Genomic DNA, 27,713 nt, shown 5'->3' with positions numbered 1-27,713 from the left:
GTAAACTCGGGGCATAACTATCCCAAGTGAATAAAAAAAAGTGGGAGTCTGAGTGCAAGTGTATGAAAAACTGCTGAGCATAGATCAATCACTCTAAATTAAGCAGCTGTCTCAGGGATTGGAGAGAGGATGGTATTAGGTTGGGAACTACAGCAAGTGAGGAAGCACAGTCTTGTTAATGGCCCTTAAATCTTGGACAAAGTGCTATACAAGTCATTTATTTTTTTGGGTGGGATGAATAGGATATAATAAGGGTTACTGGAGGTAATACAAGTCTTTTCTGGAGGCGTGTGGATACAGTGGATCTGATTCTCTTCAATAACCACCTTTGTGTGTGTGTGTGTGTTTACCCAGTTTCAAGAAGGACATAGCCAGATTTATAAAGACCTTTACGACTTTAGCTTCCTCTATGAATCCCACATCTAAACTTTCCTTGCTCCAGTGGGTCTTGAAGACAAGATTCAAGGTCTGAAACATAGATCATGAAGGCATCAGGTATTAGAAATTAGTCTGTACCACCATCATATTAGAGGCTGTGGATTCTTCTGGGAATCCCAGAAAGAGGCTTTGGGTCCACATTTAGTACTAGCATCTCATTAACAGAGTAGATCTCCTCCAATCAAATGTTCCAGAGTGGAATTACTAAGTTAGCAGAAAAGTGTGTTGATTAAAGAGAAATAAAACCAAAGGCAGTCTGAAAGGTCTTTGAAATGTCTACCTCTGAGACAGTTTGGTTCTTCCTAGGAAGGAAGGATAGAAACAGTGGAATTTGTGGTAGATAATGTAGTCACGATATCAGTTAAATATGAAAACTTCTATTTCTACAACTGCATGAAAAGTTCTCTTTTTTGTGTTAAAGGCAGTTATGGATTGACCAGAGCAGCTACTTTCACAGAGGGGGGTTCTTTTGTCGATGCTTGTCCTTTTCCTTTTTTTATTCTTTCTAGCTAAAGCAGAGCAAATGTTCTTCAATGTCCCTTTTCCTTACGATAATGACTGTCGTCTTTGTGTAGACTAGACATAGATATGTCCCTGTTCTTGGCTTTATTTAATACTTAATCTGAAAAGCTATTAATTTGATCTATTTTTCTTTTTTTTTTTTTCTGAGCCAAAGTATCTTCCAAGTGCCCAGCAAGCTTTTGTAATTTAGAGAGAAGGTATAGTCTATTATCCTATCTTCTGATTTCTGAGAAATTATGAAATCTTGACTTCTATTGAGACCAGAGTTTCCTAGTGGTAGCTAAGTGGTCTCTAAAACTAAAAATAAAATTAGGTTTCCTCTGTTTATGGAACTGGACTTTTTTTTTTATTCTGGACTATTTTTTATTGTGTATATATAACAAAATTTATTACTTTATTTTTAGGTGCATAGTTAGTAGCACTGAATACATTCGCATAGTTGTGCAATCATCACCACCATTTCCAGAACATTTTTATCTTTCCAAGGTGAAACTCTGTACCCATTAAACATTAACTCCCTATTGTCCCTTACTCCTAGCCCCGGACAACTACCATTCTACTTTCTGTCTCTGTGAATTTGACTACTCTAGGCACCTCATATAAGTAGAAGCATGTAATATTTATCATTTTGTGATTGGTTTCTTTCACTTTATACATTTTCAGGGTTCATTTATGTTGTAACATGTGTCAGAATTCCATTCCTCTTTTAGACTGAATAACGTTCCGTAGTACATATATACCACATTTTGTTTGTCCATTCATCTGCTGATGACTATTGGGTCGTTTCCACCTTATGACTATTGTGAATAATACTGCTATGAATATTGGTGTACAAATAACTGTTCAAATCCTGCCTTGGGTTTTTTAGCTTTATACTCAGATGTGAAATTCCTGGATCATATGGAAATTCTATGTGTCATTTATTTAAAGAACTGCCATAGTATTTTTCTCAAGAGCTGTGCTATATTATATTCCCAACAGTGATGTGCAAGCTTATTATGTTCAAGGGTTCCAATTTCTCTAACTCCTTGTTAACATCATTTTCTGTTTGTTTGTTTATAATAGCCATTCTTCTGGATATGAAGTGGTATCTCATAGTGATTTTGATATGCATTTTCTTAATAATTAGCAATATTCAACATCTTTCGTTATGATTAGTGGCCATCTATATATCTTCTTTGGACAAATGTCTATATGAGTCTGTTAGCCATTTTTTAGTGGGTTGTTTGTGGTTTTGTTGTTGAGTTGTAAGAGTTCTTTAGAAATTTTGGATATTAGTCCCTTATCAGTATATAATTTACAAGTATTTTCTCCCACTTGCCTTTTTATATAGTTGACAGTATCTTTCAATGTGTAACACTTTTAAAGTTTGATGAGGTGCAATACACCTATTTTTCCTTTGGTGCCTTGTACTTTTGATGTCATAACCAATAAATTTTATGTCATGAATACGTCCCCCTACATTTCTCCTAAGAATTTAATAGTTTTAGTGTTTACATTTAAGCCTTTGGTCCGCGTTGAGCTAATTATTGTATATGGTATAAGGTAAGGGTTCAACTTCATACTTTTGCATGTGAATATTTACTTTTCCCAGCACCCTTTGTTGAAAAGACGGTCTTTCATCATTGAATGGTCTTGACACCCTTGTTGAAAGTCATTTGATCATTTTTTGTAAAGTTTCATTTCTGGGCTCTCTATTCTATTCCATTGGTCTATCTGTCTGTCTCTGTATCAGGACAATAATGTTTCGATTATTAATTGTATCTTTGTAGTGAGTTTTGAAATCAGGAAGTGTGAGACCTGCAACCTCGTTCTTTTCAAAGATTGATTTGACTATTTGAGGTCCCTTGAGATTCCATTGCAATTTGAGGATGGATTTTCTATCTATGCAAAAAGTATCGTTGGGATTTTGATAGAGATTGCATTGAATCTGTAGATCACTTTGGGTAGTATTGACATCTTAGCAATATCATCGTCTGATCCACGAACATGGGATGTCCAGTTTATTTGTGTTTTCTTTAATTTCTCTCATCAACATTTTGTACTTTTCAATATTTAAATCTTCCATCTTCTTGGTTAAGCTTATTATTAAGTATTTTTTAAACTATTTTAAATGGAATTGCTTTTTTAAAAAAAATTTCCTCTTCAGATTTTTCTTCCCTAGTGTATAAAAACATAACTAATTTTTACACGTTGGTTTTGTATTCTAGAACTTTGCTGATTCTTTTACTAGTTTTAAGTTTTTTTTTTTTAATAGAATGTTTAGGATTTTCTACATATAAGGTTGTATTGCCTGTGAACAGAGGTAATTTTACTTCTCCCTATTCAGTTGGGATGTTCTTCATTTCTTTTCTTGTCTAATTGTTCTGGCTATAAAACCCAATATTATGTTGGAGACAAGTGGCAAAAGCTGACAGACTTGTCTTCCTGATCTTAGGAAAAAGTCCTTCACTGTTGCTTATAATGTTAGCTATGGGTTTTCATACATGCCCTTTATTGTGTTGCAGTAGTTTCCTTCTGTTCTTAGTTTATTAAATGTTTTTATAATAGAATGGTGGGGAATTTTGTCAAATGTTTTCTCTAGACCATTTGAGATAATCATGTGTTTTTCTTTCTTCATTCTGTTAATATGGTGTATCACACTGACTTTCATATGTTGAATCATCTTTGCATGTTTTCCAGGAATAAATTCTATTTGGTTATGTTGTATATTCATTTAAATGTTCTCTTGAATTCGGTTTGCTAACATTTTATTGTGGATTCTTACATCAATGTAGTTTTGTTTCTTCTGAAGTGTCTTGTCTGGTTTTGGTATCAGGACAAAGCTGACCCAGTCTAGTAATAATGTGTAATAAAATAATAATAAATTTTATTAGGAAGTATTTATTCCTCTTCAGTTTTTTAGAAGAGTTTGAGGATTCCTATCAATTCTTTAAATGTTTGGTCAAATTCACCAGAGTTTTTCTTTGTTGAAAGGTTTCTAAGAAGTGATTCAATCTTGTTAATAGTTATAAGTCTATTTAAAATTTATATTTCTTCATGATTCAGTCTTTAGATTGTGTGTTTCTAGTAATTTATACACTTCATCTACTAGGATGGATTTTGACCAATGAATATGGACAAGAATGAGTTCAAGGATACCTGCTGAGAGTTCTTGTCCAATTTTTATATTCTTTACACATATGTCCAAAGTTAAATATTGCCCCATATTTTTAATGTCATTTTGATAAGCAATTCATCTTGCTTTTACTAACCAAGTTTTGGCATATCTCAATCTCACACATAGACAAACTAATTGATGGAGATCAGGAAGTCCAAGACTATAGATTCCTAAGGCAATCCTAAATTTTTTAGTGAATTTGAGCCTTCCTTTTCTTAAGAAGGTTTGGCAAGTCATTAACTAGATTATGGAAATCTTATCCGGACCATGGTTTAGAGCTATAAGACCTCCCAGGCTGGTCAATATACTCACAGACCTTATAAGATACGATGAAGGAGTATTGTCCAGAGAGAAAGACATATTTTAAAAGGGGACGTGGAAAAGAAGAGGGTCTGTTGAAGATGCAGGAAAAAGAGAAGTAAAGCAAGAAAGGAGACTCAAGGTCAAGTGTTCAGAAGGAGGTCAACTGAGAATTGAATCATGAGCTAGAGAGAAGTACACTTTGAATTTTAGATCCACCAAGTTGTTAGTAGTCCTTCCCAAGGTATCCTTAAAAGAAGAAATTTATTTATTTATTGTCTTTTAGAGTTGTCCTAATTTTAGAGTGTCTTCATATGCCCCCCCAAATGCTGCCAATTGATTTTTATAAAATTTAAACTCTTGGATCCCAAGGTACCAAGCAAAAGAGAATCTTATTCTTGTTTCAGGTGTTCCAGAATATCATGTAAAGGCAGAGCACGGGTGCAACTGCATTAGTGAAATTCAGTGTCTCTCACAGCCCAGCAAAATACTAATGTGCTGACTTGAATACAGTACTTTTACCTCTTCATTAAATGACCTTCACATTGAAAGTATTTTTTTTAAAAAGGAAATATTTTGTTTTTTAAATGAATTTAATTTGGTTAAAAAATTATAATCCAGGCAATGCAAGTTTTATGTTAATTTCTGAATCCACTCCACTTTCAAAGAAAAAAAAATTACACTACATGGATAGAAAAGATTTGTAGGCAAACTTTTTTGTAATGTCACTTAATCATGTTACTAGACCTAATGTGCTCATTTCTTAGGGGTGAGAGAGGAAATAGGCAACATAGCATTGCCTCTAAGTTACCATGCGTGTATGTGAGTAGACACGTGTTTATACATCTTTAATGCAAAAATTTTAAAGTTCTATTGAAATTTTGCAACTCCAAAATGACAGCATTCTTTCTAGTAATTCTGTCAACCAGTTGGCATCTGCAAGATGATTGTGATAAAATTTCATTGTGAGTCAAAGCATATTTTTTTAACTCATGCAATGATTGTTATTGTCCTAAATTGACAGGTGAAGTATGTTGTCCAGATGAACAGCACAATCGGGTTTCCACTGGCATCGGTGACTCCTGCTGTGGCAGATTGCCTTACTCCACCTCAGGAAACCAGATTTGCTGTGCTGGGAGGCTTCATGATGGCTATGGCCAGCAGTGCTGTGGTGGACAGATTGTGAGCAAAGATTTAGAATGCTGTGGTGGAGAAGAAGAGGGCATGCCATACAGTCGCCTTCCAGGTAAGGAGCCCTTGTCTACCTTTCAGTAGGTAGAGAATCTGAGAAACAGGGAGGTTGAGAAACTTGCCCTAGATATAAAGCAAATAAGGAATTAAAGCCCGTGTTAATTATATCTAATGCAAAATTTAGGTACATGTTGTATCACAAATAAAAATGTAATTTCACATTTTTTATGCTCATGTGAGGCATTTCATTAAAACAGACCAAAACTCTTTCCTCCTGGAAAAAGTGTCATATCCACAATAAGCAAAAGAAGAACAAAAACACATATGAATGCATTGGTTCTGAATCAATATTAGAATTAGAATATTTCCTAGTGAATTTCCTAGCAAAGGCTAACGTAACAGTACACAAAACTATTATTGATGACATTATATCAATTCTTTTGCAGCTAGTAAAGTAACACTAATTTTAATAGCAATCATTATCGTTGATGGAATACTTACTACCAACTAGGTACTATGCTCAATGTTTTATATATTATTATAATATAATATAATAATAATAATATATATTATTACCTCAATTAATCTTTATAACTATCTTACTAAATAGGTTCTATTATTGTCTGCATCTTAAAAATGAGGAAACTGAGGCACAGAGATTGGACAGTTGTCCAAGAATACATAGTAGTCAGATACAGATTTTTAGGTACCTGAAACTTATACAATTGGGGGGAAAACCTCCTTAAGGAAAGAAAATAAAATGATTAAGATAAGACAAAATATAAAAATAATATTTGTTTAGAAAGGAAAAATAAATTATAAAAATTACAAAGAAAAGAAAAGAAATCTAGCAAATCCCACTAACATAAAAATAGTATATTTGGATTATGTAACTTATATAACTTATATAACTTCTGACATCCCTCTTATCTCCCACTGACATGTTTAACTTATATGCTTGATCACCTCTTCATGAGACAATGGCTTTTATACTATTTATCTGTAGAGGGATAATTCATTCTTTCCTGTCATGTGATTAATATAAACATTTCCTAATTGTTTTAAGTTTATATAAGTGGCTTTAAGCTTCCAAATTTATTTTTGTAATATTAGGTAAATGTTTAGGACTATTGTCAAATTTGGAGAAATATCTACCAAGGATCTTTCTAAGATTTAAGGGGGTCTTAAGTTTTCTTGTCTTAAAGTGATTTGCAGTGACTGGTCTTAAATATTTGTTGAATTGACAACATCATTAACAAGTTTTTATGGATATCCTTATTATATGATTGAATTTGAGTTGTATGCTATCATGACGTCACTATTTTATCTACACACCAGCAAAAGTATAAATTTTTCCCAATATATTTATGAGTTACCGCTTCATAATTTGTAATAATTTATGCTTCAATCGTAGACCCATCATTTTCTTTTAATAGTTTACTACCTTTGTTATAATCTAAAATTTATTCTGTTATAATTCTCTTCTTGATGCCAGAATATTTCAGTTGAGTCTACTTTTCAGTTTTACAGCTTTTGTTTCATATTCTATTAATTTTTCTATCTGATCTTTCTCTTTCTTTAAAGCTTCCCTTTACGTGCATCCAAATTAGGAGTCTATAATTTCTCACATTCCTTTTCTTTCCAAATTGCAGTTAAAATGGAATATTCAAGCCTTAATGACTTTTTTATAGACATGACAGAAGTCACATGAACGTAGCTACTGAACCCAAACTAAATATTTTCTCAACTCAACATCCCCTTGGTTAGATTTCAGAAATGTACATGGTCACTCTCCTATTTTGATCAATACAAGGACATATAAGACAGAAAGCAAATTAGTGGGGCAAGAGACAGAGGCCATAATGAACTGTAGTTAAATACCATACATTTGTGAATTTTATAAAAATATGTAACAGTGCCTACCTTGGAAGGGGCTCATATAAGCAAAGGGCCCTAAAACCCAGGCTTCATTAGCTTCCAAGTAAATCTGCTTGTGCAACTAGCAAGTGTTGGAACACCAGCCCTTCTCTGAGCATGATTTCAGGACATCAGTGTATCTTGATGCAGATGAACTATGAATTCCCTACTGTTTTTCTATAATTTCTTCTTTTTAAAAAAACCATCAAAGTGTTACCCATAACATCAGTAGTAGTTATTTAAATTATTGTAGTGTTATTGTTAAATGCCATATTTTGTACACATTCTCTATGTAAATGTAAAGTTCTGATGAAAATCACTAAAAAAACACTTCAAGAACAAAATTAATCAATCAAAAATTTTTTTAAGTATCAACCATGAGGGTACCTGAATTTTGTGCCTTAATGAGAATAATAGACTCTCAATATTTTCATAGACCTTAAATAAGTAAGAACTGCTTAATTATATTATTCACAATTAAATTTGAGGAATCCCAGTATGGGAAAGATTTTCTTCCTTCTTTGAGCCAAAAAATAATAATAATAATTTCTAGTTTTTTATTTTATCTTTGGATAACCATTAAGTGTGTTTCCAAGGCATTTACTATATTCTATGAAGTTATAAATCATCCATCTGGATCCACAGTACATCCATCTATGCATTCTTTTTTAATCCAGCTGAATAGGATGTATTTAGAGGAAGATTTGAATATACACACTGTCAAACAGTTTGATAGTCCCATGTCATTTTGTTCAGTAATAGTAATGATGAAAGTTGTTCTTCATACAACAGAATTTCAATTAGGACACTTCTATTGACACCTAAAATTTAAGGATTACCTCTACTACATGACACCAGACACCTGGATCTGCAGTGTAAGGTAACAAGAAAGCTGACTTTCCCAGATAAACCCAAGAAACAAAAATATAAACTAACTCACCATATGTTTGAAAATGAATGATGCATTAAATTCTATGATACAAGAGTTCAGTTAGACACATAGTCCTTTCAGAAAATTTCCCCATGTATAGTAGCCTTAAGAAGTTAACATTCTGAGGATAACTGAAATCCAGTCAAGGAATCCAGCCAGGTCAAGTGACTCCTAGGTGCTGCTTATTGGCTAATAGGTGATTACACGATTATCAGGAAAGAAGATAACAACTACAACAAAAAGTAAACAACATTTTGTGTTCACTATTTGCCAAATAGGATTCTGTGTGCTTCATATACATGAACCATTTATAACACACATAAACATCCCAACGAACCTAGGAAGTAAGTGCTACCCTAGGCTGCATTTTCGAGATGAGAAAACAGAAGCACTTCTCACAAAAGTGAAAAACTGTCCCCAAATTACATAGCTAGCAAGTGGCTGCATTACTTCAGGTAAAATTAATTGCTATTATAAGTGAACCCCCAAATTTGTAAGGGCTCAAATGCAGTAGGGGTTGACTTTATCTTAAATCATAGCACTGGGATATGAACCTAACTGCAGGTTATCTCTCTTTTCTAGTTATAAGCTAAGAACAGTCAGATTCTATGGTCACTTTGGAGCTATATCCTTTTCTGCAGCCAGAAGGGGAAAAGAGCACAGAATAACATGTGTGTGTTTTTCATTTGCCAGGTCTAGGAATAGCAAATATTTTAACTAACATTTCACTGACTAGAACTCAGCTATCCGTTGACACCTAAATACTAGGAGGCTGGGAGATTTGCCCATGAATTCTTGCCTCTATGGCTAAGAATGGATTCTAACTGCATCCAAATGGCTATGGAGTCCATGTTCGTAACTTCTTTGATCATTGTGATAGTTGAACAAGCATTGTATACTCTCCAACCTAAGCCATATCAGGGTCTGTCAGGTCGACTGAGCAGGGCCGGTATAATAAACTATCAAATTGCAAACATTTTCTGGAAGACTGGAAAAAAAGTCATTATAAACTCTGCTCATTGACTGCACACCTAATGTATGCCAAAGTTAGAAGAAAGGGTACTAAGTATGAGTGCTAGGCCCTGAGACAGTGACTTTTAAAGGATAACCTGGGACTGCTAAGGGCCTGACCCTTTGCAGAAAGTTGTTTGGAGGTGGTCTGTGAGATCAAAATGATTTTCATAACAATACTAACCTATCATATGCTTTTTTCAATCTCATTCTCTCATGAGTATACACTGAAGTTTTTCAGAGGTTACATAGCATGTGATATTTCAATAACTGAATGCAGAAGAAGATATGAAAAGTTAACTCCTTCTAATAAGTGAGACATTAGAGACACTTGCAAAAATACAAAACCGTATCATTCTTCTCACTAACTTTTCTCAGTTTGGAAAATGCATTTATTCTTCATAGGTATTTATGTTAACATGCTATATATTTATTATCATTTTAAATGAATTAATAAATACATATTTCAAAAGTCTTTGTTTTAAGCTCTAACCCAGTATTTATCAACAGATATAACCCATATAAACAAAAGCTATTTGGAGTCCTGTTTCAAGTATAAAGGGGTCCTGAGACCAAACTTTGTGAACCACTGCTTTAAGCCATGGTAATCGTGTGTACTGGAAAATCATGGCAATTAGTTAGTTATCCTGTGCTGTGACTAACCAGTTGAGTTCCTTCTCTTTTAGTTGAGTAGCTAAAGATATGTCCCTTAAAGATAGAACAATGGATGACAGGTTGGGGGGATGCAAAAGCATTGCCCTCTCCATACCATAATGAGTCATTTTAGCATCTTTGTTCATTTATTGCTTTCTTTTTTTAGTCAATTGCCATCATCCTTCATTTGATAAAAATGTATGATGTAGTGACTATGCTCAATACATTATTCTCAATGCTCTGTGATTGTAAAAATGGCTAAGATTCCATTTTTATCCTTAAAGATTTATAATCTAATCAAGGAGGGAAGTATCTATAAGGTTAAACACAGTCCATAAGAGAAGGATGAATGCGAGTATATTCTTAAGACTGAGAAATCACTCCGATCAAGGTGATGGAAAAAGCAAAGCCATTAGATTGGAACCTCAAACAATGAGTAAGATTTTGGAATGTGTAGATGGAAGGAGGACATTTCAGCTAATGGGCATAGCTTGAGCTAAAGTGTGAAATGAGCAATCTGTGAAGCATGTCCAAGTCGTAGTGAGCAGTTGGGTTTATGGGGGGGCCTCTGCTGTGTGTAAGGAAATAGGGGGAGATATGTGTGAGTAGGCAAAAGGATCGAACATTCCTTAGTAATCAAGGAAGAGTCAGTGTGACGATAAAATTATGATTTAAGGAAACGAATTAGATTTTGGTGGCAAAATGAATGTGAGGGAGAAGGAAAGAGAAGTCAGAACACTATCGCCAAAAAGGAAAACATACCTGTTTTAAGAAATGAAGTAGAGGTAATTGTCCACTAGGACACTGGTTCCTAATCTTTGGGGTGGGGGGAGGAACCATACACCCCCTTAAGAATCTTTGGAAAGTTACAAAGCCTCACTTCAAATACTAGGACACAGACCTTGCACAGAACTTTGCCTGCAGTTCCACACACCTCACACCTCTGTGGGCCTGAACTTCAGGATCACTTCTTATTTACTTCGCTATGATTTTCCACGCTTGTCAAATATTTCTCAAGCACATTGCAACACTACTCAGCTCCTGTGAATGAAGACTAGCTCTAGAGCTTCTCCCGACATTCCACCATTCTGACAAGTTCGGTAGTCATGGTGGACTGAAGGGATGATACTTTAAAAAACAGAAAAGAATCTCGTTTTAGTCTCTTGACCTTCCTGGAGGTTTCAGTGACAATAGACACGTTCCACCTGTCTTTTTTCCTCTGTCTGCTGCCGCTCCCTCCTGTCGCCCCTAATGACTGTGACCTCAATGACCTTCCAGAACATCCATATGGCCCTTTTTCTTCTCAACCTAGCAACACCATACCTGCTTCATGAGGGTTTGGATCTCATAATATTGTTCCTAAGCCTGGCCTCTCTCGCTGCCTGGCATTGTGTGCCTGCCATAAGACCGGGCTGGCTCGTAAAACATCTCTTTATGTACTTTATTACTTAAACTCTTTTATTTGCCTGCAGGAGCCCGTTAACAAAATCACATTGAATTGACTTTCTCACACCAAATCAAATCTCCCTGGTCCCAGTTCAGTTGTCTTTGTCAATATGTATTTTATAAATGGAGTGAATTAACAGATGCTGTTGGAACAGAAGTGCTGGGGTAGCGTTTATGTTTTTACTGCTCTCTCTGGGCAGATGAGTTGTGTAGGAGTGTTATACAGGTATCTCGGGATGAAAGTCATGCTCGTCACTACAATGGATATGTATTCTTAACCATTTTCTTTGGATGCATTTTAAACCTCTTTATTACTCTTTCTATTCTTAGTGTTTGCTTATATGGTTTTATCATTTATGCCATTAATCTTGGCCTGGACTTGGTTATATCTTTTGGTTTTAAGAGGTGGACATTAAAATCTCCCTATCACTCAAAGAGAACAAGATTTTTCTGTTAGCCATGAGAAACTGATCACAACATACCCTTGGAACCTATTGTCTGATCTCTATTTATTATACATGTTGTCCACGCAGCCTCTGATAGGAAACTCTGGTTTGAAACTGCTTTGTCATAGAATACTGAGTTTCCATGTCCTGGAGTCGGACTTCAGCAGAATGAAGGACTACTGCTATTTGTTATATAAGATGGGATTTGGAAACTTTGCAAAGAGGGAAATTGAGGACAGAAATCCACTGTGAAAAAGCTCTACTAAAGAATATTGTCCAAGAAGATTTCCATGTGATGTAATGAATTTTTGAAAGGTGTGATGTAGAAAAAAAACATAACTCAATGATTTGGGGAGTATTTTTGCTCTACCCTTTCTTTGTCAGTTTTGTGGTGGTAGCCAGGGAGCCATCTACCGGTGGAGACAAGCATGCAGTTCTTTTCTTTCATATTCTGCTGCCAATTTTATGAGTTTGTCCTAAGAATTACTAATCACAAAACTTTGTTTTCCAGTCTTATAGGCCTAAAATATGGTCCCTTGGCTTAAAATGTGGTCCCCATGATCAGTCCCAGAGCTGCACATTAATTTATCATATTCCAGACTCTGTTTTTTATGACTTTACTGTTTTTATCTCAAAAGCATGATTCATAATTCTTGGTCTTTTTTTTTTTTCTTCTTAGAAAAATAGAGCACCTGTTTTACAGGATTAACAATTTAGAAATTTCACCAGGACTCTATGTTTATAAATGCTTTCCTTGCCAGCCCTGGCCATTAAATGAGTGTTAGTAACACACTGAAACTATTCATAATATTGTGAGTAAAAAACTCCTTCACTGTTTTCTCCGATTGTATCCAATTAAATGGAAGCTATCTGTTGGATATATATGCTGTTGGGGAAGATAAAATATGCAGTTTGATATCAAAAATAAATCTCTAATAGCTCTATGTGTACTGTACCACTCGAGTAACATCTGTCCAAAGAGAATCTTCACCTTTGTACAGATTTAATGAGCAGCCTCTGGAAGAATAGATCGATCCATCAACAATACATGACCTGTTTTGTTTTTCTTTTGGCATATTTAAAATTGTGCGTTCTACGTGTCAGAGTTCAAAAGTCAAGTGCTACATGCGATAAATTAGGCAGGGGTCAAAAGTTATTGCAATGCAGTTTCAGAAGATTGTCTGTCTCTGAATTTGCAGCTCATTCATGCTGAAGTGATGCACTATGGGAATTACTACCAAACTCTGCTCGGCAACATCTGCTCTCCCTAAGTGAGTTAGTGCACGTCAGACATCTTTATGTCAGAATATTGCAGTGATGGATGCAGTCTTCAGAAAATGCTGCATAAAAATCTGGTGTGCCGTTCTGGCCATTAAGTGAAATTACTATTTAAATTAATGGCACTGTCACAGTTTATCTGTGCAAAGAATGAAGCTGATTAGGGTATTAAGTAATTAGCAATTTATCACACCGGAACAAGGTTGATAATAATTAAAGAAGTAATGGTTTACCAAAGAAACTAGAAAGGGAGTCACTTCTTGTTATGAGAGTGGAATCTTGGCTGAAAATTTTAATTCAGTGAAACAAAGATGAACCTCTTTGCGAAGGAAGGCAGCCTTTTTTTTTTTTTTCCCAGTGTAAAAACAGTTCATTATCAAAATTTTAGTTGACCTGTCAAAAGTCCCTCAGAGCGATCAGATGACTGATTAGGAGTTTCGAATTAGGTCAAAGTCTGCATTTTGATTTTATACTTAAAGCATGGTGAAGCCATAAAGTGACTGGGGAGTAGAGGGGGAGAATGTATTCTGCTCCCTAAAGGGCCAGTTTTTAGTCTTCGGATTGCTCTTTAAAATAGAAACATGAATTATTTTAAGAAAACTGCTAGAGAAAAGAAAAAAAATGACACGAAAAAAATCCAAGGTTGTATTTAAATGTCTGATCAGAAAGCAGCAGAAAAATGATGTCCAAACAATATAAAACTGGACGCTGTAGATTTGTCTCTTTACTGTGTGTGTGCACGCGTGTGTAACGCACGTCATTTTTACCTGTCCTGATCAAGACTCAGATTACAACGATAGCTCTGCTGTGAGTATTTATGTGAAAAAAAAAATTTCCTGGATATATTAAAATAATGAAAATGATTAATAAAGCGCCGAAGAAAAGAGTTTACTTCTAAACCAATTACTTTGGGCAGTTACCCCATTCACATGGCATGCTAAAGCTCCATTAACGGTCAATGTATATCATTTTAAAATATTGGTAGATTTTTTTTAAAAGGGAAAGATTGGAATTCTTTGGAGTCATGTGTGGCTAAACTCTTTCCTTAAGGTAGGTACCGAGCCAGTATCTACTTTCCATATTTTTTAATTTTTTTTTTTTAAGTAAAAGGCGCTTAAAACTCGCTGGTCTATTATTAGGAGTGTCTTTCATAATGTAGGTGTTTGTACAGGACCAGATCAAACAATTCAGGACCCCAGGGCACTTTGAGGTTGAGGTTCTTTATGTTATCAGTCAGGACTAATAATAAATAAACACAATTCTAATTAAAATAAATCATTCATCACACGGGCCTGCTTTATAACTGGATATAAACTCTGATATAATAGCACTGTGGCATGGGGTGTAGGCACCTTAATTTCTGGCTTAATCTGACTCTGGAGTATTGTTTATTTATTCAGGCTTTTATGTCTAAATTTCTGCTGTGTCTCTTCTATGGCAAGATCTAAATGTGAACACAGGCCGTAAAGCTGAATTTGGTGCGAGAAGGGAGGCTATTTGGTAGGAAAGGCACACATGTCTTTCCTCAACAAGTGGTGATCAAGGCTCCTCCTTCCAAAGTCTTTCTGCCACTTATCCATGTCCTCCAGCCTCTTATCCATGTCCAGGGATGTGTCCAGAACACAGTGCTGCTCATTAAATAGTGGCCTGATTAGTGAGCAAGTTCAGCTGGTTTTGAACAAACCTATCTCATGAAGAAAGAAAGACTGGTTACCATTGCTGTTGGATTCACAAGAAGCAAATATTTGCACCCTCGACAAAAGCTGGGCAAAAACTCACAAGACTCCTGCCACAGGGTCTCAGTGCCAGGATGCTGCTACCTTTACACTCCATCTAGGCTCTTATTATCCCACGGTGCTTCAGTGACCTTCTCTCCCTTTGAGAATTTCTAGAGCTTTCTTCTGATCCCCCGAACTTTATCCCTTCTTCTGCAACACGGTGTTGTTATCATCACAAAATGGGCAGGTAATTCTCATGACGGAAATCAGGGCCTTTTTTCTTTTTTTTTTTTTAATGGAGCTTGGGAGAAGTCTGGCCCCACTGAATGATTTCAGAATGCTTCCTCTCGTGTGTTCTTTACCTAATTAGTGTCTGGTGCTCTTGGTAAGAAGGACCCCTCACTGCACATTTAAATCACCTTGGTAGGGAAATGCTACCTTAGGTACTGTACCATTTCAGCAACTGCCTGACTCTGACATTTTTATACCAAACTTTATAGCAGTCTCCGTTTTCTCCCTTTTTTTATTTCATATTCATATATAACATTTTATTGTTGCAGGGATGTTCTGTTGTGGGCAGGATTATGTGAATATGTCAGATACCATATGCTGCTCAGCTTCCAGTGGAGAGTCTAAAGCACATGTTAAAAAGAATGACCCAGTGCCAGTAAAATGCTGTGAGACTGAACTTATTCCAAAGAGCCAGAAATGCTGTAATGGAGTTGGATATAATCCTTTGAAATATGTTTGCTCTGACAAGATTTCAACTGGAATGATGATGAAGGTAATTGATAGAAAACCTCTCAGAGGTGCTGATTTGACAATGGAAAGAGAAATACATTGTTCATAACTATTTTTCTAAAATAGGAATATAAAAACTCCTGTGTGCATTATTCATTTTCACATTACATCCATATTAATACCAAATGAGTTCGCTGTGATTGATGTTATTGCAATGAATTCTAAAGGAATTAATAATGATTAGCTGTTCTCAGGAAGCCTTTTCCCAGCACTTCAGATAGGACAGGACTTTCAGTCTCTGTGCTGAAAGAGCCAACACTTGTGGTCTGGGACCTCTACGTGGTACCAGTCTATGTCCATGGATGCTGTGGCAGGAAACAGAGAAAATTCGGCCTTTTTCCCTCTGGGCCCCTAACCATAATCAAACACTTTCCTTTGATAGAAGCTTTAGATCCAGCAAATTCACCTGTGCCTTTATTTTATTCCTTGAGACACTGGAGGATCAGCAAATGCCTGCCACCCATAAAAGTGCATAGGCCTATGAGTGTACCATTTGTTTGTATGTTGAGATGCTTCACGGACAGACATGTCATGTTTTATTAGCATTAAACTTGACCCAGGACTCCAGAAACCTACCACTTTAAGGAACGGAGTGTGGGCATTTAAAAACTAAACACCCTACTGTGTTCTGAGTGATTTGCCACTAGGAGATGACTGCAAATGAATATTTTGGTCCCACTGCAGGGGCTCTTGCTGACTGATGTAACTATACAGTCATCATGTGGACACCATATACTTCGGGATATAAAGTAACTCTTGAGATTGCCAAGGTCCCAGCAAGCACTTTACAACAATTACTATTAAGACCATTCATAACATTGTTAGAGAGACTAAGTACTTTATGAAGTGAATAACCATACAAAATACCCATCAAAAATAGTTGTTCACCTGAAGTTTTTTTTTTTTTTAGAAATTGGTCTGACCATACACAACTTTAGATAGCCAGTTCTATGAAAGAAATCTATCCAACACTCTACTCCCAAAGTTTACATTTATTCCAGGCCAGTGTCTTCAGAAGTTTGGCCTGAGAAACTTTTTCTGAAATACACAGTCTTAATAAGCTGTTGTAGTTGTAAGGACATGTCTTTAAAATGACTAGTTAAGAAGATTCTATGTAGAAAACTTTTAAAAAGGCACCCGTATTTGAAAAATGAGGAAACCTGTTAGTTTCGAAAATGACACTATTGCTTACAACTATTTGTTTCATTACTACTCACTCACATCTGTTTCCCAGGCATCTCATTTTGGTTTCAGGAAGATATGGCTTCCATTATTCAAGGACAACGTTCAGGATAGTTACATGATCTTTTAGGTTGACTTAACTTGGCTCAGTGAAGGTCAGTGAAGAGTCATATTGATAATTCGTGTTTATTATGATTAGGACAACATTTCTGAATGCTGAATCCAGTAGTGTGTTGCAGATAAAGTTCAGTCTATAGATTGTATTTTGTTTCCTGAAGACCTCTTTCCTGGAGACTTCTGTATCGTGCTCCAGTCAGAACTGGACTACTGTGGGATTTCTCCCCTGTAAGTCTTCCCTAAATGTGAGTTTCAGAATTCCTTTTACTTCTCTCCTGTGTTGGTGTCTCTATATTCTCATTCCAAAGGTCCCCTTTTCTTGCCTTCTCTTGGAGAAATATCATTTTGGGTATATGTGCATGAAAGGTAAATTTGGGGGAGCTTGATGTTTGAAATTATCATTTTTCTAGCCTCCCACTAGATTGATGCTTGGCAAGGTATACAATTCAAGGTTAAAAATTATTCCCACTCAGGATTTTGCCATAATTTCTGTATTTTTAAACTTCCATTGCTCTTCTAATTCTTGTTTTTTGCCAGGTACCCATGTGTTATTTTATCTATGAATGTTTTTAAAACATTATCTTTATTCCGTTTTTCCAAAATTTCATGACATTGTGCCTCTATGTGAACTACATTATTATTATTATTATTCATGATTATTATTCAATGATTATTATTATTCACTTTTTGTGGACTTTTTCAATGTGAAGTCTCATGAGCTTCAGTTCTGGGGAATGTTCTTTTATTATTTCTTTAATAATTTTCTCTCTTTTTATATCTCCATTTTTACTGATTAGTTGGGTGTTAGACTTCCTAAGCCGATCTTTCAATCTTTTATTTTTTATTTTTATTTCTTGACTATTGATTAGTTAACTCATCATCTTTTTTAACATGATCAGATATTGCCTTATCTTCATCTTTCAACCTTTCTATTGGTTGATATTTTTTAATCTATCATATTATTTAGTTAATTAGCTAGCTGGTTTTAGTCTTTCAGGGTTCTTTATTTTTTCCTGACTGTTATTTATTCATGGCATCCTACTCTTGTTCCATTCATGGGATATCTTTTTTATCATTCTAGAAATACTGAATCATTGTTGTTGTTATTTATTGTTTGTTTGCTTTATTCCTTGAATTGTCTCATTTGTTTGGTACTATTTTAGTTTTCTTCTTTCCTTGCTTTGTTTCTGCTCCCTCTCAGTTCTTTTTACTATGTTTTTAAACATATTCTTTCCATTGGAAGCCAAATGAAAGCTCACTGTGCATAGACATCTATAAGTAGGGAGCTCAAAGTAGCATAATCATGTGGCAGCGTGGCTTTTTGTCAGGAAGTCACATTACCAAGAATCCTTAGCAACTATGCTTAACTAATTATCCTTAATAATCCATTCTAGATTGGAATAAGATATATGCCTGGCTGACAGCATACAAGGAATCAGTGGGAAAGGGGACTGGGATTCTCACTGTGCAATATGCAGACTTGTATTTGGTTTTACCACTGGCTCCTGGCTTATATCTTCCACTGGACTCTATTTCTTTTATTTCACCAAATCTTTTCTAAGCTTATCCCATTTTGTAACACTTTACCAAAATGCAGCTAGGAATAACAACCAAACCTACTACTAATGTTCTAGATTATGACCTCTTCCCCTATGACTGTGAGCTCAGTCGCACACACTACTATGACAGTTTTGCCCTACTTTGACAGTTATCCCAGGTCATAATTTTATCAAATAGCCACAGCATAACAGAGCTCCCCAACTTTCCAAACCCTAGTACATATTTCTTTGCCATAGCCCACCTAACCATTAAGCCAATGCCATGTGTTTTAGGGTTTTATTGTTCTTGAGACAATCTCTAGTTTTAAAGTCCCAATTTATGTTTTACCTAGGACATGCTAAACTATGCCAAAATAAAAACAAATGCACTCACATATGGAATGGGTCAATAGAACAAAAGTTAAAAAAAAATCATTCACATTACAATCCAATGTGAGTTAGGCAGCTGTCCTCCAAGGAATGTTGCAGGAGCCAAATCCCCTCCCATCTTGTGGGGCTTTACATAACACCCTCAGATTGCAAAGGAAAAGAGGAGAAAATGGATGATTATACATGTATGGGTTTACCTGGATATAAAATATATCCTCTCTGTAAAGCAAGCACATGAACATTTCTAGTCATGTGGCTTTCCCTACTGAGCTGGACCTGCAAATCTAGTATTCCTAGGGAGAAAAAACAAAATGGACATTACTGGGCACATAGTACTGTCTCTGCCACTTTCATCTCCTTCCCAACTTTCAAAACTGTTTGAGCTGTCCTGTGGGTGTTAGTTTATTTTCTATTTCCTTGGACTTTCTACATTCTTTTGCTGTCATTTGGTGGGGCTTCAAGAGGAAATGGAGCTAAATGCAGGTGTTCAAGTCACTATACTCAAAGGGCAATCCTACCATAGTTTTCTGAAGCAGCTTTATTTTGACAGCCTTTGGGAGAGTAATTTATATGAGGTAAGAGAGATTGAATGTAGATCAATTTTAAATAGCAAAAAATTATTTAAAATACATCATGCCACATGGGGTGCCTGGGTGACTCAGTCAGTTTAATGTCCAACTCTTAGTTTTGGCTCAGGTCATATCTCAGAGTTGTGAGATCGACCTCCTCATTAGGCTCCCCACTCAGCACAAAGTCAGCTTGAGATTCTTTCCCCACCTCCCCCTTTGCTCTTTCCCTCACATGTGCTCTCTCTTTCTCTCAAATAAATAAATAAATAAAGCCATCTATGTAAAGGAAAGCTTGGTATTATAAAAATGTTGCCTTATTTATATCTCCTGTAATCTGGGATGATGAAGAATTTCATTTTCTGAAATTAGAACACAATAGTACTTACCAATAACTATCAAAAGTCTAAAGATTCATCAGAAAAAAAGTTTTATAAATGTAAATAATAATAACTATATTGAGAATTCATGAAATATTTAGATTTTCTAAAACTTGTACAAGGAATACTTCTTAGCAGTCCAATTTTCCCCAGAGCACAAATGTACAGATTTTCAAATATCACATTCTTTTCTCTAAAGCTCCATTAGGAATGTGTCAAGTAACAAAAAAAAATAATGACTCCTGCTCTTACTTACAGCATATCTAAGTGTAAGGCATTTACAGGCGTTATCTCATTTGATTCACATAACAAACCTGGGTGGTAAATGTAATTTCCATTTTCTCACAGAAGATGCTAAGGCTTTGGGAGTGTAAGCGACTTGCTCAAGGTCACAGAAGTAGGAAGTTGCAAAACTGAACTCTGAATCCAAATCTGTGTCATCCACACCAAAGCTGCTCTTTCTAGTATACACACCACTTTCATTCCTTTTCATGAATCTTGAGACATTTTTTCATGAACTAAGTAGAAGAAAATTTCATTTGCATCTTGTGAAAAACTGTCCCACGTATGTCTAAATGTAATTTTTTAAAAGATATGTTTATTTTTTTTAGAGAGGGAAAAAGAACTCACATGTATAAGGGGAAAGGGCAGAGAGTGAGAATCTCAAGCAGACTGACTCCCCACTGAGCACAGAGCCTCAAGTGGGGCTGGATCTAACAACCCATGAGATCAGGACTCACAAGATCATGACCCAGGAGATCATGATCTGAGGCAAAACCAAGAGTCTGAGGCTCAACCAACTGAGGCACCCAGGCACCCCTATCAAAATGTAATTTTAAAATTTCCTTTTCCTTATCTCCTTACATCTACCACTCAGGAAACCAGAGAGTGCGGGACTCTCTGCCCAGCATCTCTAGAAGCCATGGCATATTGCGGCAGGTGTGACTTCAACTTTACCAGCCACATTTGCACTATGATCAGAGGACCTCACATTTCCACAGGCAAGGAATCAGCAGAAGAAATATGCTCATCTGCTGAAGAGACTGTTCACACGGGAAGTGTAAACACATTCTCCTTCACAGGTAATGGAAGCTGAGGCACCTGTCCATGACTTAGTCGGATTAGTGAAACAGCTGTGGAAAATGCAGATTAGTTTCATTCTGACATTGTTCCCTTCCTTGACCTAGTATCAATTAATTTCATCATACTATGGGTCAGCTAGTTATGAGGTAATTAAAGGCACACTTCAGATCTGCTCAAAGTTAGTTAAAAAAATTGTAAGGTCTAACTTAAAACAAAGATATATGCTATTTCAAAGTAAACATAGAAAATAAAGAACAGGGAAATAACCTATATGTCCTTTTATGGTATATCCAATTAATTGCCAGTGAGCCCAATTTTCTTTCTAATAAGTATGAATACAGGCTTTCGATATATGCAATGAATGAATGTTGCTGTGCTTGTAGGCAGAAAAGAGGAAGAGACCTCTCTGATCACCAGTAAAACCTGGCAGCATTATTCCGAGGAGAAGCTTAAAGTAATATCCCTTTCCTGATCTTAGGTCTGGGTCTGGACACTGCACTCTGGTGTTGCCTCTAAATGATCACCATCTTGGGAACGATGACCTTCACAGTTACGAAAATATTAATTTTCAGGCTCCATCTTGGCCCTACTGAGTTCCTCCAACATAGTCGTTCTCAGACTTGGCTAAGCTGAGTGCAAAACACTGTAAAGTTTAAAATAATCTCCAAAATAGTTCTGCCCTCTATTAAATTTTTATTATTTGTCCATTTACTTAAGTCCCTACAGAATTTGTTTCTGCCTTTTGAAAAATTAAGTGTGTGTGTGTGCGTATGTGTGTGCATATATATCATCTATCATCTAGAGTCAAATAGAATACATTTAAGTGACATAATTCGAACAAGCTAAGGTTAAATAAACAAGAAACTGTTCTGTTCCATCATGACTCACCATTCTGCCTTACTTAACCGATGGTGGGGATAATGGGCAAGCCTCAGGGTTGCAAAAAACTAAGGCAAGATACTGGGATGGGGGGAGTAGATTAAGGAGGGAAAGCAGGAATAAAGATAAAGTTCCAGTGATGTGCTACATGCTTTAAAACCTGATCTTAATTTACCCACAAAGCGATTATGGTCATTTAACAGATGAAGAAACTGTGGGTCATATCTATAAAAGTAACTTCCTGAGGTAAGATGTCAGATTTAAATCATGTCACCTTCCAGACCAGCAGATTTAGGAGACTCTGCCTGGTGTAGGAGCTCCTTTCTAAGTGCTCCAAACCTTCCTCAAGCTGTTTCTTCCACCTGAAATCTCTCTCTCCATCATTCCCAGAGTGTAGGTCAAAATTCCTGTCCTCGGCACAGGCTTCTCAAACCCAGCCCCATGACGTTCATTTCTACCATGTTGTCACCTGCATTTGGGTGCTCGTTCCATCTCTCCTGCTAGATTGAAATATCTGGTTGAGCAAAATGCCCTTGCTCTACTTTACCTCATTTTTGGACTAATATACTGTAAACAAACAAAAAGACACTTATTAGAATGTATTTCATTAGGAAAGTACTCAGGATAGAGGACAATGCCTTGAACTTTCCAATTTCCTTCCATTCCTAGTTATAGATTTAAGGACCCTCATTTCCAAATTAGTGGGTTTGATCTCAGAGTTCCCTCCTTTTATCTGCCTTTTGAAATCAAAGTCAAGATTTTGAAGATCCCTTAAGACATATTTGTAATAGCCATCTCCAGAAGAGCATAGATGTTTATACCTATTTAAACATAAATATTTCAGATTGCTTTGCCTACCAAATACTATAAATGGAATATGAAAAATAGCAAATTACTTTTCCATGAAGAAAATGAAGCATTTAAGTCATGCTAAAACAGTTCCACTGAGACCAATTTGGACTAAAAAGTCAATCTTTCTTAGAAATTTACAATTACAGGGCACCTGAGTGGCTCAGTGGTTGAGCATCTGCCTTTGGCTCAGGTCATGATCCCAGGGTCCTGGAATCGAGTCCCACATCAGACCCGCCACAGGAACCTGCTTTTCCCTCTGCCTATGTCTCTGCCTCTTCCTGTGTCTTTCACGAATAAACAAATAAGTAAAATCTTAAAAAAAAAATAAATTCACAATTATAAGCTAAAAAACACCAGGGATCTCCAAAATTCATTCATACAATCATTTCATTTATCAAAAAATATCTCTTAATTTTTTACTAATAACCAGTCACTACACTGGAACCACAAGCTATGAAAGCAAATAAATAAGAATTCCCATCGGGGATTTGAAGCCCATATGAACAGACAGGGACCAAAGGCAAGTACACTGAGATGTGAGAAATGATGGCTGTGTAAGAACTGTGATAGAAGTAAGTACAGGGTGTTCTTGAAGAGCATTGCAAGGACACCTAACCCAGACCAAAGAGTTTAGGAAAGACTTCATGAAGGATATAGTGCCTGAGCTGGGGACTGAAGGGCAAGGAGAAACATATCAGATGAAGGGAAGGGAAGCCAGGCAGAGAGGGTAACATGTGCAAAGCACAGGAAGTGCCCGAAAGCTCAGTAGGTGTGAAAAACAAGCACCTTGATATGAATATAGCACAGTGCAGGAGAGGAGGGACAGCAGGGTCAGCTGATGAAGGTCTTTTTTTGCCACGCTAAGCAGATTGTCTTTATGCAGCAATGAGTGGATATCAAAGGTTTTTTAGCAATACAATGACACAACCCTATATATGCATTTTTGAAGAATTACTCTGTCAGCTGAAGAAATGATTGCAGATTGTATGGGATATTTAAGCTATTAACAAGTAAAACTCGAATGAGCATACTCCACAAAAAGCCAAACCCTCTGTAATAATCAAGACTAGCCCCACATAACACACAGAATGATTTCAAGATAAAAAGAGTAGTGTTTTTTTTTTCTTTTTTAAAAAAAGTTGGAAATTCTGGCAAAGAAAAAAAGAACTCAGAAATGAGAGAGATTATTGAGGAAAGGCAAAATTTCAACGATGCTTCCTTGTGTGTAAAGCAAAAAAGAATTCTTTCAGGGGCTAGGAGCATCTTTGAAAGCCCGGGCCTCACAAGAAAACAAAGAAATGAGAATAAGAGATGAGAGAGTAAAAAGAATGAAATGCCATAGAGGAAAGAACAAGGAACACAGCACGATGAGCTACTGCAACTGAAATTAGAACTGGTGATGTGGGCCTGAAGGGGATGAAATAACAGTTATTAGCAACAAGCAGTTCAATCTGCTAGAGCCAGTCGATTCAAAAATACAGTGACCGTTGGTGGGTAGGTGGATGGTCTGGGTAGCTGGGTAGCCCCACAGGTCATTCAGGAATCCAAATTTATTCCAGTCGATGACTCATCACATTTCCAGTGTTGCCCTCCTTCCCACAGTGTAGCCTACTTCACCACAACATCGTGCTTCCAGCCCATCAAAAGGGGAGGAGAATGTCCGTGGAAGGCAAGTGGTTTCCTCTTAGGAAGAGAGGCACAGGTTGTTCAGATCACTTCCATGCTTCTTCCAGTAGTGAGATCTGAGTCACGTGACTGCCCCAAGCTGCAGAGAAAACTGGGAAAATTAGACCCTAGCCAGGAGGCCTCTGACCAGGACAGAAGGGAGATCAGGGCGCCCACTGGTGGTCCTCACGGGTCACAAGTGGCAGATGCCCCCTTACCAGGGAAAATGAAGACAGAAGATAAGCCATTATATATTTTCTATCAGCTTACATTTTATGACTTTCTGTCACATAACTTCTTGCACTTTATTTTCATATTATTTCTGTAGAGTAGGCAGATCAGGGTTTATGATAAAGAGATACATGCAAGCAACATCTGGTCAAAAGACCCACATGGATGGACTCAGACTCAACCCCACATCCAGTGAGGATAGAGCAGGTGGCCAGGCAGCCAATGAGGAGGACCTCTTCTTCTGATCATCCACGTGAGAAAAGTCATCCAGAAACCCCCACACAAAAAAACATACAAACATAATCAAATTTCACAAAATGAAATAAGTGGAAAACAGATTTAGCCAATTTTCTCCAGTTTGTTTGTTTGTTTAATTTGTAGCATTTGTGCTTCTGAAGTTACTAAATCTTAAAACTGAACAAAGACCTTTGGGATGTCATTGAGTCACATGGATGATTACCTAATAAAATTGTTGCCAGGTCAGAACACTCAACAGTTTGGTTTTGTTCTTTTAATTAGATGGTTGTTTTGGGTTTGGGTTTCAGTTCTGATTCAGTGAAAGAGGGAAGGATGTCTATAGTGCATTGTGCACTCATTTATATCCACTAACCGTGATAAACCAAAGTTTCAAGTCCTGTATCTCATAATGACTACCTTATAATTTATATACTAATGTAGTGTAATATGAACAAGGTAAGAATTGGTAAAATTTATAATATAAAACTATAAAAGAATATTGGTGAACCTGCCCCATACAGAAGTAAAGGGTGCACACACTTGTGAAGTATTAACATCTAATGTGCATTAGTCTAGGACTTCAGGTCATTCTTGTTATCACAGAAAAGGTGACATCTGTTCTGTGGAATTCCATATTTTTGCATCCAATAAACATGTTAAAATGTTTTTATGATTATGCACATTAAGATAAATCATTTTTAATGATGTGGAGCACTAAGCATATATTTTTCAGTATTTAAAAGATTCATTTTAAATATGATGGTTGAAAAAATTAAAAATGTTTTTAAAATTTTGATGTTCAATTCTCCCTTTCCAGATGTGAACCTGGAGCCTTATATGACATATGAGTATAGGATTTCTGCATGGAATCGCTATGGGCGAGGATTCAGCAGAGCCATTAGAGCCAGGACAAAAGAAGATGTGCCTGAAGGAGTGAGTCCCCCTAGATGGACCAAAATGGATAATCTTGAAGATGTGATAGTCTTAAATTGGAAGAAACCTATACAATCAAATGGTATTAAGCTATTTTTAAAATTGAAATAGGAAAATCCTGTAAATCCATAAGGAAGTTGAAATTAGTGTGATCTACATATAATTGGCATGCATGCCAGGACTTGGTGTCAACCAAATGCACAGGAATAAGAGGAATTATTGTCAACTCTATACAGGGGAATAAGAGGAAAGTATCAAAGATATATTCAAGATCTCCAGCTTGAGCAAATTCTAGATTACAGATATACAATATTAACCATTAAAATTATTTTCTGGTAAAAGGAACATTAGGTGTGTGCCTACTTACTAATCCTTCATTTTGTAAAACAGGCCTCACGAATGTTTAGGCCCCCAATTATTTTCTGGAACCTTCACATATATCTGAGCTGCTTTCAAACAAGCAGACTGTTAAGGAAAGGCAAAATGGTTTTAATATTGAAAGTAATTTTGTTTGATAGAGAGGGGAAATAAACATAAATGATTCTTTAATTATCTGTGTCCAGAATCCCTCTCTTCAATAAGAGTGCCTATCATTAAGAACTGCTTGAACGTAGCACATAATAGGACATTAAAAGTAAGTAATGCTATATTATACCATTTCCTCAGAACCCTAGGACACGTAAGTTGTTTGCCAATAGCTAAAAGGATATGACACTCCAATCTGGGCATTTCTCTGTTTCTTTTAGGTCCTATTATTTACTACATTCTTCTCCGAAATGGGATTGAATGCTTTCAGGGAACATCACTGAGCTTCTCTGATTCAAAGGGAATTGAACCATTTCAGGAATACTCATACCAGCTAAAAGCTTGCACAGTTGCTGGCTGTGCCGTCAGCAGCAAGGTAAGGGGAAGTACCCAAACTCCAGACAGAAGTAGCCAGTGTGAAGACTAAATGAACGCCCAGGTTGTGAATGATTTTTCCAATGACAGAAAACAATATCCACCTCAATACAGTGTTAAGTAGGGTGTTCATGTGGCATCTCAATTGAGTATGAGAGATCACTGCAAAGGAAATGTATACAAATATCAATATTTTGTTAACTTAAAAATAAAAAAGAAAGAGAACTTGGATCAATATTATCCTCTTTATCACATTTTTCCTCAGCCAACTAGTTTTAAATGATCATCTGTAAATCCATCATCATTCCCAAATCATGCCGCACTTTAAAAGAGTTTCTATTTAAATATCACATCAACAAAAATTGCCTGCTCTTAAAAAACAGAAAGGAGCAAAAGAGCCCAGCATAAAAAATAAGATGATACCAAGACTTCTGCTACAGCCTTGGCAAGAAACGAACTCATGCAACAGGGATCAGAATGGAGAATATTCTGAAGATACAACAGATAATGGGAGGATGAAATCTATAGAACTTGGTGTCAACCAAATGCACAGGAATCAGAGGAATTGTTGTCAACTCTATGCAGAGGAATAAGAGGAAAGTATCAAAGATATATTCAAGCTCTCCGGCTTGAGCAAATTATAGGTCACAGTGCCACTCTGCAAGCAAATAAAAAAATAAAAGGGGAAAATTTGAGCGTAGAGAATAAGATTAAAATTTTAAATGTTTTTTTAAAAATATATTTAAGAGAAGGAGCAGATAGCAGAGAGGCAGAAGAAATGTTATTTGGCACATTAAGTGAAAACGTCTTGTCAGAAGCTGGATTATGAAGTGACTGAATTTGCTAGAAAGATCCATGTGAGAGTCAAAGCAAGGAGGTTGAATAGGGTCATTTAAGGAGAAAAGAGATAGAGACAAAAACAAGACCATAGGTGATGAACCCTGGGG

General features: G+C 36.2%; 1 protein-coding gene across 1 annotated transcript in view; it reads left to right on the top strand.

Annotated features, from left to right (window-relative positions):
• Positions 1 to 27,713, top strand: part of USH2A (usherin) — a 684,230-nt gene that overhangs the window by 511,217 nt on the left and 145,300 nt on the right. Inside the window, exons 50-54 of the mRNA XM_025991680.2 lie at positions 5,445 to 5,666; positions 15,573 to 15,796; positions 20,864 to 21,068; positions 25,751 to 25,948; positions 26,613 to 26,767. Coding sequence (XP_025847465.2) covers positions 5,445 to 5,666; positions 15,573 to 15,796; positions 20,864 to 21,068; positions 25,751 to 25,948; positions 26,613 to 26,767 — 1,004 coding nt within the window. The remainder of the gene's footprint in view (positions 1 to 5,444; positions 5,667 to 15,572; positions 15,797 to 20,863; positions 21,069 to 25,750; positions 25,949 to 26,612; positions 26,768 to 27,713) is intronic.

This window comes from Vulpes vulpes, chromosome 5 (assembly GCF_048418805.1).
Source record: "Vulpes vulpes isolate BD-2025 chromosome 5, VulVul3, whole genome shotgun sequence".
Classification (NCBI taxonomy): Eukaryota; Metazoa; Chordata; class Mammalia; order Carnivora; family Canidae; genus Vulpes; species Vulpes vulpes.
This window is presented reverse-complemented; position numbering and strand designations above follow the sequence as displayed.